Consider the following 24,267-nt stretch of genomic DNA (forward strand, 5'->3'; position numbering starts at 1 on the left):
CAGAAAAGAATGTGATTCATGCATAAAGAACAAAAGAAAAGTACAGCATCATAGAAGAACACTTACAGACAGGGAACATGAGCAAATGGGACGTGCAAGTGGCATATGCAGTTGAGCTAAATCACACACACATTCAACACAGCAAAAATTTATTCTGTATTTCTATTTTATATCTCTTCTTGTTTAGTTTAAAGCCGTTTTTATTCCTTATCCCATACCTATGCTCCGTGATAAACAGCCCCTTCCCATGGGAAAAGAAGCATGTGCAAGAAAGGGAAAGTGTACGCAGGCAAGAGGAAAGGAAAGCACACACATACAAGACTAAGAAAGCAAACCCAGGAGAGTTAAAGAACAAGAAAAAAAGCACTGGAGAAAAGGCACAAGAAGAAGCAATGGCATGAGATGGATTGCACAAATGAGAGGTGAAGCACATAAGAGGGAAAGTGGACAAGCCAGATCACATGCAATAGTGAGGTTGAGAAGAAAAGGATGAGAGAGATGAGAGAGGGCAATGCAGCCAAAGATCTGTCTGATCTGTTCTGTTAAGAACCAAGAGAAAAAAAAAAAAAAAAAAGGCATTAAATGTCATCACATTACTTACTAGGTGACCACCTTTACCAAGTGAGAGAATCACAGAATCATAAGGGTTGGAAAGACCAATAAGATCACCTAGTCCAACGATCAACCCATGACTGTGATCACTAAATAGAAGAAACAGGCATCAGAGATTCTAAAGTAGGAAAGACCACAGAGACAGAGGGAACTCAGATATAGACAGAATCATAGAAAAGGTATGGGGTGCAAGGGACCTTTAAGATCATCTAGTTCCAACTCCCCTGCTACAGGCAGGGACATTTCCCACTAAAGCAGATTGCTCAAAGACCCATCCAGTCTGGCCTTGAATACTTCCAGGGAGGGGTGGCCACTTCTAGTGTCTCACCACCTTCACAGCAAAGAATTTCTTCCTAATATCTAGTCTAAATCTATCCTCTTCCAGTTTAATGCCATTTCCTCTAGTCCTGTCGCTACCTGTACTTACAAAAAGTATGTCTGCAAAAGAGAAGCAAAGAAAGGGAGAAATTGCAAGAGCCATGGAAGGACTCAATAAGAAAGGAGGAAACACTAGGAAAAGTGCAAGCAAGAGGGAGAGTCTCCATGCAAGAGTCTCCATTTACGAGCAAGAGGAGAAGCATGGAAGAGGTGAGGGAAGTGAGAGACCATGAGAGAGAAGACCTGATGATCCTTGAGATCGTTTCCAACCCAAGCTGTTCTGTGATGATTCTGTGAACACATGCTAGAGTGTGAGCACCCAAGGCAGACGAGGAAAGCAAAGAGAGGAAAAGCACTTGCAGCAGGAAAAGTATACCAGAGTAGGAGCACACGGACAAAGGCAGAAACATGCAACTAGAAGAAAACACAAGTAGATGAAGAAATACAAGCAAGAAAAGAAAAATGCAAAAGAGAGAGAGAATGCAAGACTGAAAAGCAAGAGGAATAAGGGCACAGAGGAACAGAAAATGGGAAAATGAGAGTGTGACAGGAAAACGCAAGAGAAAAACACATAAGTGACACATGGAAGGCGTATCAGAAAACACAGGCAATAGAGCAAGCACTTCAAGAGAGCACAGGTCAGAGAGGAAAAGCGTGTAAGGAGATTAACACAGAGGGTAAGTATTTCAGAGAGAGAGAAAACAAGAGCCAAGAGGGAAATGGCATGCGAGAGGAAGAGAGAGGAAGGGATGGGGAATAAGAGAAGGTATAGAAGGAGCAGAGAAAGAGAGAGAAAGTGTCATCTGGTGGAGGGAGCAGTAAAGAGCGAGAGAAACAGCAAAGGTACACTGCCAAAGACATGGGAGGGAAAGCGCAAGCAGGTGTGAAAGGGGGCAAGCAAGAAACAATGCTGAAAAACAGCAAAGGGGAAAGCGAGGAGCTCTGGGACAGGGAAGTGCAAAAGAATGAAGGAACATGTGAGAGCAGAAGTGTGCAACTGAAATAAGGAAAGCATGAGAGAGGAGTATAAGAGGGAGGGAAAGAAGGAAAATATGGTGGGCAATGTGTGAGGAAAGTGAGAGAAGTGGAGGGAGGGAGGATGAGTGGAGCAGGAGTATGAAAGAGACAAAAGCAGATAGAGTAGTATAAAAGTCCCAAAGAAAGGTGGCACAGAGCATAAGAAGCAGACTGACAGCATGACCAAGAGGGAAAGTGCATTCAAGAATGCTTCCGAGATGGAAAAGTATGCAAGCAATGGTGAAATGATGACAGACTGAAAGAAAGAGAGAACGGAAAAAAAGCAAGCATAATAGGGAAAAGAACGTGCAAAAGAACAGCAAAGCTGGGGGCATTATAAGGAGAGATGCAGGGAAGAACAGAGAGAGGGAACAGGAGGATGGAAAAAAGAGAAGCAGGAGAAAGGGGAGGAGAGTGTAAAGGGAGAAGTGCAAGGAAGAGGCAAAGTGAGAGAGAGAAGCAAAGCAAGAGTGAGGCAGGGGAAATGCCAGCCAGAGAAGCAGGAGAGAGGAGGAGAGCGGGAGATAGAAGAGGAAGGCTCAGGTTACAGACTGAAAGTGTGAGGGGTGGGGAAGAGCAGAGCAAGAAATGGGGAATTTGAGAATGTGAGAGAGATTGGAAACCATGTGAGAAAGGAGAAAATGGAGAAAAGGAAAAGGAAGACAGAAGGGAAAAGCAAGGGACAATCAGAACATACAGCGAAGACATACAAAGGAGAAAAAGTGCTGCAAGTGAGAAGGAATGAAATAGAGAAATGGAGCACATGCAGGAGGTTGACTATGAGAAAAGGAAATTATACACAAGGAAAGGGAGCAGAGCACATGTGCGAGTGGACAAGTGCCCAGAGAAAATGTGTGACAGTGGGAAGCAGGGGTGTGACAGGCAAGAGGAATGTACAAGAGGTGGGGAGTGGGTGAAGCCCGTGCACAGGATAAATGGAGACAAACCATACGAGAGATGGGAAAAGCACGGACTGTGGATAAGCACCTGTGAGAGGGTGGGAAAACAGGAGAGAAGAGAAATAAGCTGTGGAAGGGGTGCGTATGTATAGAATGACAGCGCAACATAAGAGGACAGCAGAATAGAAGAGGGAAAGTATGAGCATGCAGGTGAGGGGGCATACCCAGCAAGAGTACAAGGGACAGTGAGAGAAAAGAGCGGAAGTGCAAGCATAACTTCATTCTGTAGCCACACCAAACCTCAGGGCTCATCCTCCACTGAAAATGGCTGCATGGGCTAATCAAAGAAAACATCTTAGATGTGAATATAGAAACACCTAATCCCTTCCATTAGATTTACAACAATAGTTTTTATTGCACCTCTTATATTTACATGCTTATATTTTTTTTTAAAGAAGCATGCTCCATTAATGCTTGCTTGGAACTCCAAGGCAAGCTAGCTTAGCTTTGTCACTCTTAAACAGCCACAGTTCATCAGCAATAGGAGGGATTACCAGAAGTTTCTTTTACAGTCACAGAAATTAATTAGCATTCTTTTCATAATCTTTTCATGTTTTCAGAAAGTTCTTTTCAAGTTTTTCAAGTCTCTCTAAAGTCAAGCTGAAAGATCCAATCTAGACTATCTGTACTCTTTGAAGAAATTCTGTTTTTCTTATCACATGATTCAAAAATTTCTGCCTGAAACTGATGTTCTGAGGCTATTCATGCCCAGTATTTTAACTGTTGATTCTCCTAAAAGCCAGTAACCTTAGGTGTATATTAAACATAATAAACAGGCTTCTATAAAGGATGTCAGGAAAATATGGTCTCATTGTGCAGTGATTCCAAACAACAACGAAGGTAAAATACTGCACAACAAAACAATACTGCACATCTGCACTCTCTGCAGAGCAAGAAACAGCTAGTAGCTCTGCAGATACACTGAAACCAGAAGGCTCTACAGCCAAGCGCTTTTGAACCTACTTCTATAGGTCAGACAGACACCAGAAGATCAAAAGAGGAGGAAGACAATACAACTCTTAAAACAATTGGAGCTTTGACAGAAACAAAAATCCGTAAACTTAGAACTCTTTCCTTTCCATTCAAGATTACCCACAAAGAAAAAGCGATAGGCTATGCAAAAAATCAAAGAACATGCTTGTTACACTGATTTAAAGTAGACGCTAAGCCAGTAATTCTGTCAATAATTACAGTCTCATAGCAATAATGGCACTACACAGCATCAGTAAGACTATCTAAAAGCTGTGTGGTCAACTCTATAATGTACTTGGGCAACACCTAACACAATGAAGCATGTGTTCTCAATTAAGGTCAGTAGTCATTATTAGAAAACCTCACGCTTAATATATGAACTCTACCAAAAATTAGATAAGTTTTTAGCTTCCAAATCTGCTCAGATACTTACTTTCATCACTTAAAGCAAAAAAAAAAAAACCAACAAAAAAAACCCAACCCACTCCAAATCTGTGTGTTTATAATTCTGTGCTCACAACTTCCTTTAACATTTACGTAGAAAGTATTTCATCTCCTAAAACACAGCTGCACAACTGGTCCATAGAGGAAGAGGATGACATTTATTTTGCAGAAGGCTTTCAAGTAACTTGTCATTTGTCTCTAACACTGAGGCAACTGATGAAGAGGTCTCCATCACAGAACTTTAATGATGACTAAGAGAAATCTCCAGCTCATACTCACAATGACAACATGTCAGGAGATGCCAAAGTGAGTACAATAGTCTTCCAGCCTGCGGCAATAAAGCCACATTTCTGCTTTGAAATGATTTTCAGATTTCTCTATATGCCCAGGAAGGAATAAGATACCTTCTTCTACATTTTTTATTTTAGTCAGAGAGCTGGATTGCTGGCAAACACAGCATAGAGCAGGTATTACCATTCTAGAGAATGTAGTTGCAACATATTCATAGCTGTAAACACTTATTCATCTTTAATTAACCTAAGGGAGAGAGAATGGAGTGAAACCAGAGGAATTAAATACTATTTACACACAATACTGAAGGGTTCAGAAAAAAAAGGGTTGGATTGTTTCTTTGTCTTTTGGGAGGACTGCAATTTCTACCTAGAACTCAAGAAAGAAATAATATTAAAACACTCTCTGCGTGTTCAATTTATATAAGAAAGAAAAAAGGATTAATATGTTAGCATGAACTGTAAATGGAGGACTCCATAAATGAAATGGACTGAAGATGGCAAAAGCTGAAACTTTAACGTTAGATATTCTTATAACAAGCATGCTTTTTAAATGAGCATCATAAAAAAAGTCACAGCAAATCTTGAGCTTAGTGTGCAAACATTCTATATTAACAAAGTTCCAGGATAACATTAAGCGTTTTGCAACAAACATCCCCTCATTGGGCATAACTTAGATTTTCAACACCTGAAAGCCTGAAAGGTTGCTAATCCTGAAACGAAAGCATTACTAAAACATTTGATCAGTAGGGAAGAGAAGCCAACAGGCTTGCAACTTTCTTCTAATGTTAGGAGACATCCAGCATTGACACTGAAACCTGACTCATTAAACCAATTAAAACAGAGATTCTAACGAACAAGTAACCTGAAAACTACAATGCTGTCTATTTAAAGAGAGCTAATTACATAACACCGTGACTGTCACCCACAAGACAACTTTGTTTGGGTAGGAATGCAAAAACTGAATCCATCTGGAGTGAGATGAGTACAGTGAGGCCATGTAACACAGGTCTGGTTATACAATAACATGGCCCTTCCAATCATAAGAATCCCCAAATGCTAAGTTCTAATTTAAAGTACAGCAATACACTCTAAAAACTACTCTTTACATGACTCATGTGCTCTCTGGAATTTATGCCGATCACAAAGAGAATGCTTGTTTAAGTTTAGGCATCTGTTTCATCAGTGCTCACTGCCTCAGAAGCATAGTCAAGAGTTATTGCAGTTTCCATGGAGACTAAAGCAGAAGAGTTCTTACTATTTCTGTCTGTGAAAATCCCATCACATTCCAGCTGCCAAGCTTTTTATGAGAGCATGAAGGACAAAAAGTGGCACTAGTATCCACATTCCTGTCTATCACATGCCAGTAGTTATTTTAGAAGCATATTTACCTTTGCACATGAGAAGGAAATCTTATTCTTCCATGTGCCTGATTAAGGGGATGCAAATTGTTTAACAACTTACAACCAGATTTCCAACATATTATTTCAAGTCCTTATATTCTTATTTTTTTTACAAGAGAGCCCTGACTTCATATATCCAACGCACTTGCAATTCACAAGGAGGCTCGTGCCACTGTAAAATCCTAACAGAAAAAGTGATGCAGTGCAGATCAGATAAGTGGACAGAGAGGTGGACTGAAAACTGGCCCAGCTGCTCAACACGCAGGGTTCTGATCAGCAGCACAAATTCCACCTGGAGGCCACTCACTAGCATCCAACCACAGGGCTTCACACCCTGGGGCCATCTTCCTTAAAGAAGCATGGCACAGACAACATCCTCACCAAGTCTACATGCAGTGCCATTCAAAGGGACCGGAGCAGGCCAGTAAAATGGGCTGACAACAAACTCAGGAAGTTCAACAGCAGGAAATGCAAAATCCTGCATGTGGGGAAGAATCAACTCATGTGCCAGGATGGGCTGGGGGATGACCACTGGGAAAGCAGCTTGGTGAGAAGGACATGTTGTCCTGGGTCAAAGACCAGTGACACCTGGGACTGCAGTGGATTGCTAGCTGTCCCAGTTGATGCTTCATTACCTCTCTTTAGCAGTAGTGAGATTACACCTGCAGTCCTGGCTCCAGTTGGGCTCCCCATTGTAAGAAAGACATGAGTATACTAGAGTGAGTCTACTGATGGACCACAAATACGATACTGGGAATAGAGCATCTGACAGAAGAGAAGAAACCAGGAAAACTGGAAATATTTAGTTTTGATAAGAGAAGGCTGCTCTCAATATACAAAAATATCTCATAAGCAACAGTAAAGAAGACACAGACTCTTACCAGCTGGGTCCCAAGTAAGGATGAAGGGCAATGGATACAAACTGAAATAGAACAAATGACACTTAAGCATCAGAAAACCATTTTTCTGTCATGGTTGTCATCTACAGTTTTTCCAAGTAGACTGTTGAGTGTCCAGCCTTAGAGATAATTAAAGTCTGACTGGACGTGGCCCTGAGGAACTTGTTCTGTTTGGATAGTACTGTCCTTTGAACAGAAGGTTTGGCACAGATGATATTAAGAGCCTCCATACTCAAGCATTTTATGAGTGCAAAGTGCAGAAGGAGGAAAAGTATGCGTGTGTACTTGTACCTTAGAAGTTATAGCCACAATAGAGTTCAGCTTCTAAGAATTTCAAAAAGACTAAGCAAAGGCATCTGGTGCACCTTATCAGTTATATAGGGCGCCACTAAGTGTCTGGAATTAACGAAGACAGCTAGAACTGAGGTCAGGCTTCTCTGTACAAGTAGATTTCCCCAGATGCAAGCAGCTCCAAAACAGATTACAGGATGCTAGAAACTGCAGAAAGGACAGCATTGCTGTGCTGTTCTGAACACATCCAGTCAACTGTGACTGTTTCAGGGTGGGTCAGCAGTCCTGATGGCAACCTCAGCATATTCCACAAAAGTAAAGCAGATGAATTTTTTTAGATTTTCCTATCTGGAGTGGGGAAAAAATCTTCATTCAGGATCTTTCAGGGAAAGACTTTGAATTATACTGACTGAGGCACTGCATATAAAGCATTTAATAAGAAGTCTTTAAGAAAAACATCTCAAATTTTGCTTTTTTTTTAAGAAACTCAATCATCTGTGTATTTAAGAAACAACATGAAGCAGCTGGCCTGTTTGAGATTTTGCTCCAAGGAATAACAACAAAGAAATATGGAAACCATTCAGCCAGCTACAAAACACAAAAACAAAATAAAGAGCATGTTGACCAAAGTTTTGATCACGATAAGATACCAACAGAAACAAGTCCCAGGGGCTTGAGAGATTTCAATCCAGAGTTATTCACTGTTCAGGAGAGCAAACAACCTTACCAGTTGACACAAACGAACCTTAAAATTTCTACGCTAGAAAGCTGCTTGATGGAATCTACTTACGTAAGTGATGTGGGTATTACAGGTCACAGCTACCCACGTGATATCAGTTTAAACCATCACTGTACCTGGCAACACTACTAGTTGAGCTTTTAATCTGCAAAAATTCAACCAAGAAAATATGAGAACAATCCACACTACTATGGAGGTACATTATTTGAAAAAATACTAACCGTGTAAAGATCTTCAAAGATTTTGTTACAGAAAGTTTTTCATTAATTTGTTAGAAGTGCTTTCAAACAGCATGCCATGTGATATCATTTTTTTCTTAATTTTATGTTAGTGCTGATCAGTCTGCCATCTGGAGTCTAAACAACATTAAAACTTCAACTCTTTGAACACATTACAGTAGCTTTTATTCTTTTATTCTCCCTCCTCACGCAACAGCTATGAGGCTGCTTGCTCCTCTATACTCAGAGAAAATTTCTAGCTCCAAAGCTACAGTAGGTGCTACAGTGTAGTAATGAAGAACAGAAAATGGAACAAAAAAATCCAAAAAACAGTGCAACGTGGACATGAACAGACGAATCACTTTCAACACAGCACAGTATAGCTGAACAGAGATGTAAGGAATTAGAGAAAAAAAAAAACCCAACCAGTAGATTAATAGAGCATAAGTAATAGTCAAGGTCATCAGTCACATATTTACTAGAAGACAAGAGGCAGGGATTTTTGTATGTACATGGCAACTCTGTTTTTAAAGAGAGTATAAAGAATGGAAGTTGAATGGAAGTTGAATGCTTGAAGAGCCTGAGTAAGGGGAAGATATACTGATAGATCACAGCAATAACAAAAGAGTGCTAGAATAAAACTCAGTACAAAAAAAAGAGTGTTAGAAACAGGGAGTTAATGTTGGGTTTCGTATCAAGACATCAGATGGTGGGGAGAAGTCAAGAGGGGAGTATGGTGGTTACACAAACCCAGGCATCACTGGATACTGTATCCACATGTACTTAAGCCAAAAAAATATCAGAGAAAAGACTGGATTTCAGATGTACTATACATAAACACCAGTATTCAGACAATATCAGCCAACATAAGATCAAAGATGACTTCAGGGAAATAAGCCTCAATCTAAGAGGTCATTAAGTTTCTACTAAGCAAGTGCATTACTGGCACAATACAGATCCAGCACTGGCATGTGCAGTTCCACCAAGACAAAGTACAGAGAGCTGTGTCTTTGAAGAGCAGTATGGTACATAGGCAGACCAGTGAGTAAGGTGTATCCCTGTCCATAAAAGGTGTTTGTTAATACACAACAACACACACAGTGCAGGAATTTAGGCCACAAGAATAGGTCATTTCTGGCACAAAGGCCTGCACGGCTGTATGCAGCTGTGTGAGTTGAGGATCCCATTTCATTACACATATAATGAAGGCATGTGTGCCAACATGAGAGTTCACAGTGTACATATAGCCAAAGCAAACAAGTAAAAGGAGAAGAGAAGCCAGATAATAAAAAGCACAAACAAGATGAGACTGGACAGCAATGCAGATGAACGGAAGTCAGATATGTTTACAGAATGACTATGCATAAGGCAAAGAGTTGTGATAAACAAATACTGTCTAAAATCCCATTTGCTAGTCCTGCTCCAATGTTTGGTTTCTAAATTAGAAAGAAAAAAAGCATAAATTTAAATTCCAAAGATTAATAAAGAAAAGATATGTAGCTGATGAAAGTTCCAGAATGGTAAGAACTTGGTCTCTGTCAAACGGTATTCCAGTGAAAATACATCATGTTTTTGTATTTGTAGAATAATGTGATAGGGTACTGAACTTACAGCCACTCCTGTTAACATACTGCACCTCTTGAGTGACCAAGAGGATGAGTTAAATGTAATAGTAGAGAGTCCAGTTGGCTATTTCATGCATACTAAGATGCATAACAATTTCCAAGTACATCTTCTTGAAATTCCAAATGCATTAATTTATTTTGCATTCCTTAATGCCTCTGCTATACAAAATATCCAAAAGTACAAATATTTCAGCTACAAGTGACAGCAATAATCAGTTACATACAATAAATAAAATTGCTTGATCTGTATAGAGTTGCATGCCACTATGCCAAGCAAGGAGAGCTGTTGAAAGAACAGTATATTAAGTCTGAATTCCATGTCATTATTTTGAAAAGGCCTTCTCAAGCCCCCTTCTTAACAGATTCTAAAAAGTATGTTTTCAGGCAGCACACCTTGTTACAACAAAATATAATAAAATTTTAAATAATTTAGCAGGGAAACTGAGAACTCATTAAGAAACAAAATTACTAAAACAGTGCAAATAAAATGAAAACTGCAGATAAAATGAAACTAGGAGAGTGAGGTGACACAAACAAACAAAACAAAATAACATGCATTTTCTTAATGGAAAACTAACTGAAAGAATGGTGTAAAGAAAAATACTTGTTTGAAAAGGTGTATTTATAAGGATGGTATCTGCAATACATAAGGAAGCATTATTTTAGTTCAAAACATGATTACCTGCTGACTTCAGAACTCAAGTAGCACAGAAGATGAATGGCCCAAAGCAAAGGTCCTGCATATGTTGCAAATGCTGTAAGGAAGATTGCTGGTATCTCCACGTAGCTTTCTAGTCCCACAAACCCTGCTGAAACATCCACAGTAGCAATGCCATTTGAATTTCCCTGAAAATAGGAATAAAATCAAAAGATTCAGTTATCTCCAAAGAAACATCTAGGATACATTCAATTAAAAAGGAATTAATTATTACATCAACTATTTGTACCAATTCTTGCATCAACACTTCGAGCCACTTTACAGTACAGTCATATTATTTACAATCTTTACACTGGAATTTCAATACAGAACCTTACCAAACAACAGCTTCAGTTTAAGATTCAATGATTACTTCAGGCATGAACAACATCTTCTGCTTGTCTTTTTTTTGGCTGCAAATACATATGCCTGATGTTTAATAAATTATGTTATGAAAATATATTAAAACAAACAGCTACGTTATCTGATTTCAGTCATAGTGATGACAATATACATTTTTTACCACTCATGGCTCAAAACCAAGATTTTAGGTTTGTGGCTTAAAATTACACCAGGATATAAATATTTTTTGCTCCTGGAGACAGCAGGGCTCCTGTTTGGAGCCTGCAGTAGAACAGAAACCTCCCCTTCATCCACAACATAAGTTGCATGTAACTGAATTAAGACTCACAAAGGCAGAGATGTTTCTGATTCCCAACTCTCTACACCACAACAGCTGGTACTGAAATGGACAAACTGCCTAGACAGCTTAAATCATCAGTAAAAGGCATTTTTAAGAAACATAAAAAACCATACAACATTCACTGTGTAGCTCATCCCAGCATCTATGAATTTGTTTGAAGTGATGTAGTACCAGGAGAGTACTGGGAGAAACAGGTAACACCTCATACAACAGCTGAGGGTACAAGGGGTCTCTGGAGGCCATGTACTCCAACCAGACTGCATCCACAGGGCCACTCAGAGGCCTCACTCAACACCACGTCCATGTAACTTCTGAAGATCTCTGAGAGTTTCCACAACCTCTCTGGGCAACCTGTGCTTGTATGCCATCATCTGCACATTAAATAAGTGCTTCCCGATACACAGAGAGAACCTTCTGTGTGCAACTTTGTGCTTGTTGCCTCCTGTTCACTGAAAAAAGCCAGGCTCTTTTCTCTTTCCACCTTCTTCAGGTATTTCTAAATATTGATGAGATGCCTCTGAGCTCTCTTCCACACTCAACAGCTCCAGCTCTCAGTCCCTGCTATATGTGAGATGCTCCAGTCTCTCAGTCACCTTGCTGGTCCTTAGTTAGGACTATCTTCATTAGCTCCACATCTCTTTTGTACTGAGGAGATCAGGGCTAAGCACAGTTGTCCAGATATGGCCTCACCGATGCTGAATAGACATGAAGCATCCCCTCCTTTGATGAGATGGCAATATTTTGGCTAATGTAGCATAGGACAGCATTACCTTCCTTAGCAACACTGATGGTTTATGTACAAGTAGGTGCTCATCAGGACCTCAAGGTCCTCTTCTGCAAAGCTGCTTCTCGTCTGGCTGGCACCCAGCAGGTACTGGTGGTGGACTTCACCTTGTTAATCTTCATAACTTTCAGGAATCCACTGAGTCTCATGGGTGGCTCGTCAGCTACTATTGGAAGAGCTCTGCTGAAACATTTGTTCCTTGTGGCAGATACCCTTCTCCAAGACTAGCTCATATATCTGAATTGCGTTTCTGTAGCTTACAACTTCTAATACTCAGATGACACATAAATAACTGACAATTTAGAGAATCTCTATTTAAAGTACCACTGAAATATTTCAAACAGTAATAAAAAAAACAATAAAAAAATAAAAAACAGACAATAAGCAATAGCTTATTGTCGTAATGGCAGAAAGTGACAGGAGACAATTCAATTTTGCATAAAAGCATTCCATGGCAGTTCCTAATGATCTAGATCAATGAAGAACAGATATAAAAACACTAGCTTGGGAAAACTAACCAGGGTATCTGCTGCGTAACAGTGAAGAAGGTCTCCATAGACAGTAATGGAAGTAATCAAAAACTCTCCTCAAAGCTGCAATGATTTTTCTGAAAAAATTTCAGTTATATCATTCATCATACAGAAGTGATTAACAACAGTATCTCAAATGACTCTCACTGAACTGAAAAGTACAGAGGTGAAATACAAAATTGGCATGCTCCTGGCTTGCTTAAACACTGAATTGACACATTGCTGTATTTCCACTGAGCCCTTCCAGTAATTTTATAGTAACTGGAATTCTGTACACAAACAAAATGAGAGAACTTTCATTACCTGAATCAAATAATTTAAGGTGAAAAAATGAGGTAACTGGAGAAGGTTGCCCAGAAAGGTTCTGCAGCCTTTATCTTCAGAAGTTTCAAAATGCGTTCAGACAAGGCACTGAGCAACCTTTTCTGACCTCACAGCTGCCCCTGCTCTGAGGATAGAGTTTGACAAGCTAATTCAAAGTCTCTTAGTCCATCTTTCCACCAAAAGGTAATATCAACTACATACAAACTATTGTGAAAACATACAAGCCTATGCTGTTCTCCTCCAGAAATAAAAAATGAGTATAAACAAGTCTTAGAAGTTTTGAGACCGTACTTCCTTTCCCTTCTACTATATATACATTTGCTTTAAGGATGCAAAAAAAAACAAAAATAAAACCAGTAAAGAAACACACCATTTTCTTTTCTTCCTTTATGAGCTCCTGCCCAACGCAACTAAAATAGCTTAAGAAATACTTATAGCAACATTTGTACTTTTTAAGAGCTGCTACAGCTAAGGAAGATTAATGTAATTATTTATATTGTCACCGCATGTTGAAAAATAAGTAGCAACAACAAAGACATACAATACTTCTGGGAAATAACTGATGAGTTAAAAGATATGGACAACTCAGGGCTTAAAAATAAGCAATCAAATCTATTGTTCGAACCTGTGGACAAATTCATCACGAGGTTCAGAAACTTGCAATAGTATGACACAGGCAAATAAGTATGGCGCTGACAATATACATCAGTTCCACATCTGTCAATACTGAATTCTTTTTAACTTTGGGTTTTTTTTCATTGAGTTACACAAAGTAATGAATAAAGCAATTATCCTAACTACTAAAACAAGACTGAAAGACGAGGTTAAGTCTTAGCCAATTTCACACAAATAAAACAGTATCAATAGAACTAAAGATAATCCAGTTTGGAAGGGAACTCAGAAGTCTTCAAGTACTACCTTCTGCTGAAAGCAAGTTCAGACACAAAGGACTTCACAGGTTGCTCACGACGTTATACAGCCAGAATGGGAAAGTCTGTAAAACCCGTGTAAGCAACCTCTGCCCATATTTAGCAGTCATAAAAATCTTTAGTAAAGGACAACAAAAAGAAGTTAAAAGAAATTTGTGAGTCACATAAGTAGTTTAATAAATTAGCCTTTTTAGGTTCCAATTGTCAGAGATCTGCAAGGGCCAGCCGCTCTGCAAAAGAATGTAAGCTGGGAAACGAGCATGAATACCGGGCTGATGGCAGTGATGGATTCATCAACAAGGAATTGAGAGGCCAAGCACCACATGTGGATCAGAACTGCATCTGGAGACAGCGATCAGAGTCAGATGCACTCCAGTGATCACTTAGTAAAATCCACAGTGATGAGGAAGGTGCAAGTGAAGGTTAAGAAAACCAACGAGCAGGTGGTTCGGGTCCAGATCAGGACTGAGATGGTCTGAGACGGGACACGTCACAGGAGCCAGCAGTAAAGTATCAGATTAAAAACAGCTCCCAGAACAAAGGGCAAAGCCACTGCTTCTGCTTTTTCTCACAACAGTTCCTCTTGGTGTAGGAGATGACTTTGAAATCCACTAAAGAATTCCTAGATGAGGGATGCATTTAGGGCCCCACCACAAATAACACGTAGAAAACAAACACAATCATAAAATCAAAACATATGCATTCCATAATTTTTTTTAAACCTCTACTCAAAATTAAAATATTAGCTTACACAAACGACAACTTTATCTTCTCCCCCCATTCTTGAAATGACTGATTAATAACAGCAATAAAAAAATATCTATTCCTACCAAACTTGCCTTTGTGCACACCCAGGATTTTTAATGCTATTGCTTCATAAAGACTTCAAGGATCCTATAATACTTTTCAAAAGAATCCTGCCTCATTTGTTAAATATGCAACCCTGAATAAAGCTATTTTTACTCACTATCACTTACATTCCAAACATAGTGAGAATGAGTTCCCGCTTTTGTCATTACATATCATTTAGACGAGATTTAATAAAAACTCAGAAACATAGGGAAGAAATCTCATTCTTGACATAGTCATACTAGTACATATGAAAAAAGAAGTTTTCAAAATCTCTCTCCTATTGCCAGATGGAAGAATTTTATACTTACTTCATATTTCTCTTCTCCTGCCTCATTTAGCTAGCACAGTTTAAATTTAGTATACAATCTGATATACAAGAAAAACTAGTTAAAGTGTTTATAAATTTCTATATGTCAAACACAGATGCATGAATATTTTGGTATGCTACATAAGAAATTAATGCTGGCCTGAAAATAAAACATCCAGTGTGCACGGAATGCAGCCACTTCAATACTGGTAGTCCATGTAGCCACAAAATTTGAGGAAAGAAAGCCAGAAAAGACACTGACATCTGTGCCAGCAATGGATCTCGTGCCCACACCATAAAGATCTGCTTCCCTTCCATCTCTCTCCCACTCTACAACCATGGCTATTGATCAGACCAGAGGTGGTAAACGAATGATTAGCTGTACCAAGGCAGGCTGGTCACAGGTCAATACGGAAGCTGACAATTTGATAGGCTTCTCTTGCAGAAACAGCCCAGTGGTACTTCCTCAATGCTCGTCTTCTTTTTGAGAATAATTCTTCTTCTGGAATACAAGCCTTTTCTAAGTCGGTCATAATCTAAGACCTCACTATTGATGGTCATCACCATGACACACAGTTACTAATTCTAGGACACCTGCAGTTTGTTCCACAGGAACAGCGTATCTTCACTGGAAACGTAGAAAGGAGGGGATCAAGAAGATGTCAGCAAGCAACGCTCTTCCCCTGCACAGAATCGATAAGGTTGGAAAAGACCTCTGAGATCACCAAGGCCAACTACCAGAGAGAAACATGAGCTTTTATTGAATAAACCTTCTTGCTGCACATGCCTGGGGCTGTGTGCCATGGCCACAGCGACCTGATGGGGCCCATGGGAAGACGTGGCCAAGGCCCTGGTGACTGGTGAGAAACACTGATGCCAAGCACACCAGATGTGGGGAACGGAGTGGGCAGCGGCACCGGGAAAAGCCCAGAAACTTGTGAAACTTGTGCCGGCGCTGAAGCCCGTGCTGCAGGTGAGGACGGCTCATTGGGATGGCCCAGCCATGGACTGTGGCATCGCTGTGGGATGGGCAGGGACGTCCCCAAGAGAAGGTCGAATAAAGGTGACGCCCAGCAGCTTGGCCAAGGCACGCCTAGCGACGTCTCCAGGCAACGGACTGTGACTCCATAGCCCGCGGATGCTTCACCGTGGGCGCAGCGGCTCAGCCCGGCAGTTCGTGCCTGGCCTCCGACCGAGCGTGTGTGCGAGGACCGGAGTGTGGACAGCGCGAGCTTTGGTGCTGGAACGTGCCCTGGGTGCTGCTAGCGCAGCTCTCTGTGGCCGTCTCAGAGCCATTTGTTCTTTACCCCGAACCCTGCTGGGAGCAGGCAGACGGGACATCCCAGAAAGACGCGTGCAGCAGCTCAGGTAGGCGGCACGGGGACTGGCAGTGGGGGGGAGGAGGAGCGGGGCATCTTGAGGGAGCCTTCCCAGGCCGGTGTGTGACTAGTGTCTCTTGTCCTCTTCCAGCGTGACTGACACCTGCTGCTGTAGCGTCAGTGCTGCGGAGCGAGTTGCCATCTCCCGCTCCCCCTAGCCCACCACAACCGGTGGAAGCATGGAGGCAGCAGTAGACACCCGCTGCCCCGTGTGCCTGGACAACTGGGACAGCGCAGCGTACACCATGCCGTGCTGCCACCAGTTCTGCTTCCCCTGCATCCAGCGGTGGACGAGCACCAGGCCACAATGTCCGCTTTGCAAACGGGCTGTGGAGTCCATCATCCACGCCGTGCAAGCGGACAACGACTACGAGGAGCTGGTCCTCCGACCAGCTGCCGTGGCATCCATCGCCACACACGGCCCTGCAGGCCTCCGCGCAGCCCGGCCGTGGCCTGCAATGCCCAGGAGTCCCGTGGGTGGCCTCTCCTCTGCCACCTGGGCTGCCCTTTTCCGGGAGCACCCGGCCCTGCTGCAGCCCCTGCGCTCCTGGCTGCAGCGGAAACTGCGCCAAATCCTGGGCACTGAGGAGCCCCATGCAAACACGCTGGCCAACGCTGTCATCTCAGCCCTGCGCCACGTTGGCCTGGAGGAGGAGACCCTGAGAGAGAGGCTGGATCTCGAGCTGCAGGGCCAAACCAGGAGCTTCGTAAGGCAGTTCATCGCCTTCACTGTGCAGAGGTGCGGCAGGGAGGCTCACCGCTTGCTGGGCCTCAACGTCGCCCCTGCTGCTGGGGCACGGGAGGCCACTGCAGCACAGCCCAGAGCTGCCCCACAAGAAGAGGCTCCTGTCCCTGGCCCAGCACCCTCCTCCAGCCATCAGGAGCCAGGACAGGCTGCGACAGGGCCCTCCGGCACCAGCCTACCTCAGCGGCCCCGGCGAGCCCCAAAGAGGAAGGCCAGCGACTGCCAGGCCTCGGCATCACCGAAGAAGAGGCCACCCCGCCGGCAGGAATAGACCAGGGGCAGAGCTGACGACACCGGCGCCGGGCAGCAGCTGCGACGCACACCGGCCCCAACGGACCCTTGCCATCAGTGTCCAATTCCACCACGGAAATAAAGTAAAAAGAAAGACCGCAAAAATACGTGTTGGTGTTGCTAACAGCACAGGGCCTGTTGCTTCCCCGTCCTTGACGCTTTCTCTCCTTTCTCCTGCTGCCACGCCACTGCTGCCGCTGCTGCGTTCCAGACAGGAACCGCACGGGCTTCGGAGAGGGGAAGGGCAAATTTCTGCACCTACGGGGGGAACACCCCCAGAGCGCGCTACGGCTGGCGTCAGCCCAGGATGCCCTGGCAAATGGTGTCCGGGGCTGCACGGGGCCGGGTGCTACCGGCGCCTTGAAGGGTGCTTCTCCTGCCCCTCTGCTCAGCTCAGAGGAGGCCACAGCTGGAGCTCTGGGCCCTGAGCTGGGCTCCCCAGCGCAAGGGAGACCAGGTGGTGCTGTTCCATCTGCACGTCCGTAGCCCTGGGACTGCAAACTCTTTCTGTCCCACCTGCCCCGTGATAGCTGGGCTTGGTGGGATGTGGTGCATTTGGAGGGCTCGGTATGAGGAGCAGGGTTTGTCCCCAGCCTTGTGGAGGAGCCCGTCCTCCACCCACGTGGGACATGCCCTCCAGTGTCTGCACCACGAGCTGCGCACGGCCTCTACATTATTATGCGGGTGGCTTTTTTTTAATTAAAACGTGACACTTCCCCTGTGACACGTGCCTCCAGCAGCCCTGCCAGCTCCAATAGGGATGAAATTCGGGGCTTGACAGGAGAAGTGCTCCATGGGAGTCCCAGACGCCCACGTTCCAACCCTGTGACTGTTGGAAGCCTCTTTAAATATCACACGTTCTGTCCAATCAGCAGCGCCCGCTGGGATGGACTTCTCAATGTCCATGCCACCTTCTATACAGACACCAGATAGGTATTTCCATCAGTGTTTTTAATTTATCGTATATACGCACAGCTCCAGAGAGCAGAGCGGCAAACTTCATAAGGGCCCAGAACGTACTGAGCATTAGAAAACCTCATTTCCTAAGTACGATATCGGAGTGCAAGATAACACAATACTACGCAATACAGTTGGAATTGAAGCTAGTACATCCCATGAGGCGAGAGAGGGAGCGTCCAGAACCAAAGAAGGCCTTACTCTATCGCTGAAGGCGACACCGCTAGGGAGCACACACCCACCGCAGAGATGAGCTGCAAAAGAAAAGGGGCTGTCTCTTCCTTTCCGTCTGAGCGGAAAACAGGAAGGAAACAGTGAAGGTCTTCTGGGAGACGCAGTTCTTCTTCTCTCCTGAGAACCACGGACCCACAAATAGCAACAATCCATGGAACTGCACCACCAGCTCTCTACCTCCCAGTGCACTCTTCCCCCACCACGTAAATGAAAAAGTTTGGATGCTTTGTGCAAACACCTGGAACCTGTGACTTAAACAGAAAGCTGCATCAAGACAAGTATGGGCTGAGCTTTCAGAGTTACACCCCTAATCATTCACATAAGTAGGAGCTGCGAAGTGTACGTAACAACCCACGAACGGCTTCTTTGGAAGTCTTTCATCTGTGCTACTCTTGAGATTTACCGCAAGGCTTAATGCCGATTTGTGAGTAGAATGGGAACCCGCACTGCCTTGAAAAGAGAGTCTTTCTAACACAGACCTGTGGGTTACATCTTTTTCAGATTAGGTGTTCAAAACTGCATCGAAATCCCCGAGTGTTTTTCTGTTGTTCAGGTGACATGGATCCCAAATGTACAGTTCAAGTATGGTCAATCAAGTGCCATTAACAGATGACTGACAGGAAAGCGTGTGCCACGTATAGCAATTAAACCCTTCAATCCTGCTTGTAAGCAACACAAACTGAACAGTTTTCCCTTGCAACAACTGGTTTGTACCCTGAAAGGAAAGAGAGATATAAAACACACATAAAAACACTTAGTGAAGAAGTATGCTTTGTTGGTTGCCAGGCTTTCGATTTTTCCTTACAGTTTTGCCATGGCTTTATGATTTGTTGTCGGTATTCCACATCCCAACATCATGTAGCGCACTGGGAGTGAAAGGGTCAATGCTGCAGTTCCGTGGACGGTTGATAGTCCCGGTGTGTGTCCTGGTCTCAGGGGACAAGAATGAACTACAGCTCCTGGAAGACTTCACTGTTCTGTTTCCATTGTTTTGTTCAGAGGGAAAGACAGGACTGACTGGCAGTCAAGAGACTGTGCCTTTCTCTTTTCACCCGCTAACTCCGTGTGCTCCACTGCAACCCCAGCCACTTCAATACTGGTAGTCCATGTAGCCACAAAATTTGAGGAAAGAAAGCCAGAAAAGACACTGACATCTGTGCCAGCAATGGATCTCGTGCCCACACCATAAAGATCTGCTTCCCTTCCATCTCTCTCCCACTCTACAACCATGGCTATTGATCAGACCAGAGGTGGTAAACGAATGATTAGCTGTACCAAGGCAGGCTGGTCACAGGTCAATACGGAAGCTGACAATTTGATAGGCTTCTCTTGCAGAAACAGCCCAGTGGTACTTCCTCAATGCTCGTCTTCTTTTTGAGAATAATTCTTCTCCTGGAATACAAGCCTTTTCTAAGTCTAACTGGGGTTAGACAGCTGGAGCAGACCTGGGAGTCCTGCTATACATCATGCTGAACAAGTAGGGTGTCTTGAGACTGTGCCTTTTCCTTTTTACTTGCTTACTCTTTTACTCATAGCCATCTCGCCTACCGCATTAGAATAAGACCTTAAGTTTTGGACACTTTCTCTTTTGATTTATTAGCTTCATTTTCATTTATATTGGATTCCACTGTATTATCTCTCATTCTGCTATCATGTTTAGTAAATTAGCTTCTTTTCTTTTCTCACTGCCAATGCTTTATTCCCCATCTAGGCCCACCTCCCCACCTTTTCCCTTCCCCCTTTCCTCTTTTCTTAGAGTATAGGACTGCGGGTCCATTCATCCCATCATAGAACCAGTCCAAACTGCTTTAGATCAGAATACTACGTATTAAGTGAAGTTTCTTCAGCAAAACTGCCAGAAGTTTTTTCCATCCCTGAAGCTATAGTTCCAAACAGGAAGTCTTATTCTCAATACAGACTGAGAGCTACCTTCCAACTGAAGAGTCGCCTCTGACTAGATTCTGAGTTATGTTTGTAGCCTATGTAATTTCATGAGCTACCAACACTTCTGCTCTGCTTTTCTGCAGTAATAGCTTGCACATCAGATAGCTGCCTTTAATTGTGAAGTTGGAATGAAAATAAAAAAAACACCACCTGTTAGGCTTGTATGATTCAGTTTGTTCTCTCTCATAGCTACAGAACAGTTCCTTCATCAGAGAATAAATGAAACAAGCTATTATCCTGAACAGAAGCATTTTGGTCCAACTTTTCATCTCCATCCTATAAAGAGAATCTACTTTAAATGCCATTAAAGCAATTTGAAATGATTACTGAAAACTTTTTAAGAGTGAGGAACAGCGGAGAATTCCACCTACCTTGAAAACTTTTTTTACTTAGCATAACTGATTGCTCTATTTTCAAATCATCTCTAGGAATATGAAGGCCACAATCAAAACTGGTATTTCTAAAACCTTTCCTATTCCACTGCAATCCATTTGACATTTCACTCTGCCTAGGACATACAGCAGAGTTAAGTACATGCCTTGGTTTTCAGAGTAGATAGCAAAAGAAAAATCTGCTAGAGACTGCTGTCAACATCTTCCAGAATGGATACATTATTTTAAGGATACCATGCTAGAAAGATTACAAATTAAGCAATTACTTATCAAAATTATGTTAAATTCAGAAGAATTTCTTCAGAGCTGGAGTTTACAGACAAATTATCAGACACAACATGAGAGATCCCTATCTGGGTCTGTTCTGTTTCATACATGGAACTTAATAATAAACCAGGCTCAGAAAGAAAATGGCAGGGGGAGAGTGGGAAGCTTTGGACTGCTTCTAGTAGAAGCTTTAGGAATTAACAATCACTCTCCATTCTTCATTCTTTGTTGAACCAATACAGGAGGCATAAAGAATGGTCAAGAAATCATGTAACTACAATGCATGCAATACCCTTCTGAGCTTTGAATGCTGTGATTCAGCAGCATGCCTACATACATTGAGGCTTGCTGTATCATAAGAGCTAATTTTTAAAATACCCTCAGGTTTGCTGAAATCCGTATCATGCTAAATGTAATTACTCTCAAAGGAAAGACAACTAGAAGATATGTCAAAACTGCCAAGAGGATGGTAGGCAAACGCACGATATCCAACAGTACAATGTGCAGCTAATTCGAATGGAAGTCACTTATCTTCTTGAAATCAAAAAGCTCCTTGATTATAAAAATACTAAAAAGTGCAAAAAAATAGTCAATAATGTAAGAAGAGAAATCTTAAAACAAATATCTTCTCACTAACACCAGTATAAAACCACTAAAAAAAATCCACATGTGCTGTAAAATCTGTTATCTTACATTGGTATAGGAAATACATTTCATTGGTATAGTATAATTACATTGATAGGAAAAAGGATGCTTGGCACAACAGAGACACATGGAAAGACACATTTTTCAAACTTTTTGGAACTTCTTGCACAAGTGTTTTTTCACAATTTTTTTTACAACCCTCAGATTGGAGAAAATAAAAAAGTACTTCCACAGCAAATATAACATCTCAAGAAGTTCTTATTTTCCTTGTAACATCCTAACTGGAAAACTGATCAGATAAGCGGACAGAGAGGTGGACTGAAAACTGGCCCAGCTGCTCAACACGCAGGGTTCTGATCAGCAGCACAAATTCCACCTGGAGGCCACTCACTAGCATCCAACCACAGGGCTTCACACCCTGGGGCCATCTTCCTTAAAGAAGCATGGCACAGACAACATCCTCACCAAGTCTACATGCAGTGCCATTCAAAGGGACCGGAGCAGGCCAGTAAAATGGGCTGACAACAAACTCAGGAAGTTCAACAGCAGGAAATGCAAAATCCTGCATGTGGGGAAGAATCAACTCATGTGCCAGGATGGGCTGGGGGATGACCACTGGGAAAGAAGGACGTAAGTTGTCCTGATGGACACAATCTTGTCTATTAGCCAGCCATTTACCATTGGGTCACAGACAACCAATAACAACTGGGACTGCAGTGGGGAGAGCACTGCTAGCTGTCTCAGATTGACATTCCATTCCCTCTCTTTAGCAGTAGTGAGATCACACTCATGGTCCTGGCTTCAGTTCTAGGCTCCCCAGTAAAAGTCTGAATATGTCCCTGAGTAACCTGAACTTGACCCACTTGTTGATTGGTGGACGTTGGACTGAAAAATCTCCAGAAGTGCTCCTTAGCCTCAACTACTTCCTGATTCAATGGTTCTGTGAAATTCTCAGCCAACTCCAATAATTCATCATCACTGAAAACAGAATCATAGAAGCGCCTGGGTTGGAAGGACCTTTAAGATCATCTAGTTCCAACCTCCCTGCTACAGACAAGGATATTTCCCACTAGAGCAGGTTGCTCAAAGCCCCCCCCAGTCTGGCCTTGCATACTTTCAGGGAGGGGGCATCCACAACCTCACTGTGCAACTTGTTCTAGTGTTTCACCACCTTCACAGCAAAGAATTTCTTCCTAATATCTAGTCTAAATCTACCCTCTTCCAGTTTAAAGCCATTTCCTCTCATCCTGTTGCTATATGCCCTTATGATAAGTTCTTCCCCAACGTTACTGTAGGCTCCTTCAGGTACTGGAAAATAGATGCTTTACAACAACATTAAAATTTTTCTTTGTTAGTCTCTTTTCCATAATTAGGACTTTCTTGTCAGCCTACCCACCATTTCTGACAGGTGGTTTTGTTAAGTATGCAGTATGCAGAGGCTTTCAGCCTCTTTCCAGTCCCTCTCAGAAGGCAATCACTGGAGTTGGCTCTGAATTGTAATGCTCTATACATGCAAAAGACATTCAATCAAAAAACGTTACCTCCTCGGAGCAGGAGGTAGAAGCAAAACTGGTTAGGAAGAGATGAAACACGATGGTGGTATGCCCACCAATGATCCTCTGTCCTGAAGTGCTCTCTCAGACGAAAGTTAAGCCAATACTCAAACTGTACCAAAAGAATTAGAAAGTATCACAAGTACACTAAGCTTGACTACAATTTAACATTCTTAGCCATGCCTGGAAGTTATATCCACCACACTCCTTACCTTGAAGTTTGCAGCAATTCAGAAAGCCTCTCTTCCTAAACCAGAATCTAACAACATGATTTCCAGCTTAACTAATGTTCTCTTAGGACACTGTTACATTAAGTTCCTAGCACTAGCAGAAGAGCAAAGAGCCTCTCTTACTTTGATGCTAAAAAAAAAAAGTTTTTGTGTAATTGCAACAATGGGGACGACAATGTTGCTGAAATCATTAGATCCTCCAGGAAATATGATTCATTATAATAAGAACAGCAGTTAGTTTTGACCCTCCTAAGATGCCTTACATCGACAAAGAGATTCCCTTCAATTGTGAACTTCATATAAATATACTGCGAGCTACCAAAGGTTTTGGAAGTCTAAAGATCCAGGTACAAAAAAAAGCATCTTTCTGTTACTGTTATTAATCAACTCAGCTTATATATTTCAGTTTACAATCACCACAGTAGTAGCTACAAACAGACCAAAGCCCCACACTATACATAGCTGATATTTTTGACAATTGTGCAGCTCTGCACTGAGGGTATCACGTTATCAAGCACATACTGTTCCCTGATTCTGAGACAGAAACGTTAATCAGAAACATTGTTAGAAGCATAATAATTCTGAGAACTCAGTGAACTCTCCCACTCCATGACTTAGTTGCCACTTCACATTCCATAAACATTTCTTTTGAAAAAT

At 42.4% G+C, this 24,267-nt stretch overlaps 1 protein-coding gene across 2 annotated transcripts in view; it reads right to left on the minus strand.

Annotated features, from left to right (window-relative positions):
- PIGG (phosphatidylinositol glycan anchor biosynthesis class G (EMM blood group)) overlaps positions 1-24,267 on the minus strand; it is a gene marked incomplete at both ends in the record, with an annotated part of 82,441 nt that overhangs the window by 12,295 nt on the left and 45,879 nt on the right. For both annotated transcript variants that reach the window (XM_079548350.1, XM_079548351.1), the window contains one exon: positions 10,530-10,693. In XM_079548350.1, coding sequence (XP_079404476.1) covers positions 10,530-10,693 — 164 coding nt within the window. The remainder of the gene's footprint in view (positions 1-10,529; positions 10,694-24,267) is intronic.

This window comes from Tetrao urogallus (genome assembly GCF_951394365.1).
Source record: "Tetrao urogallus genome assembly, chromosome: Z".
Classification (NCBI taxonomy): domain Eukaryota; kingdom Metazoa; phylum Chordata; class Aves; order Galliformes; family Phasianidae; genus Tetrao; species Tetrao urogallus.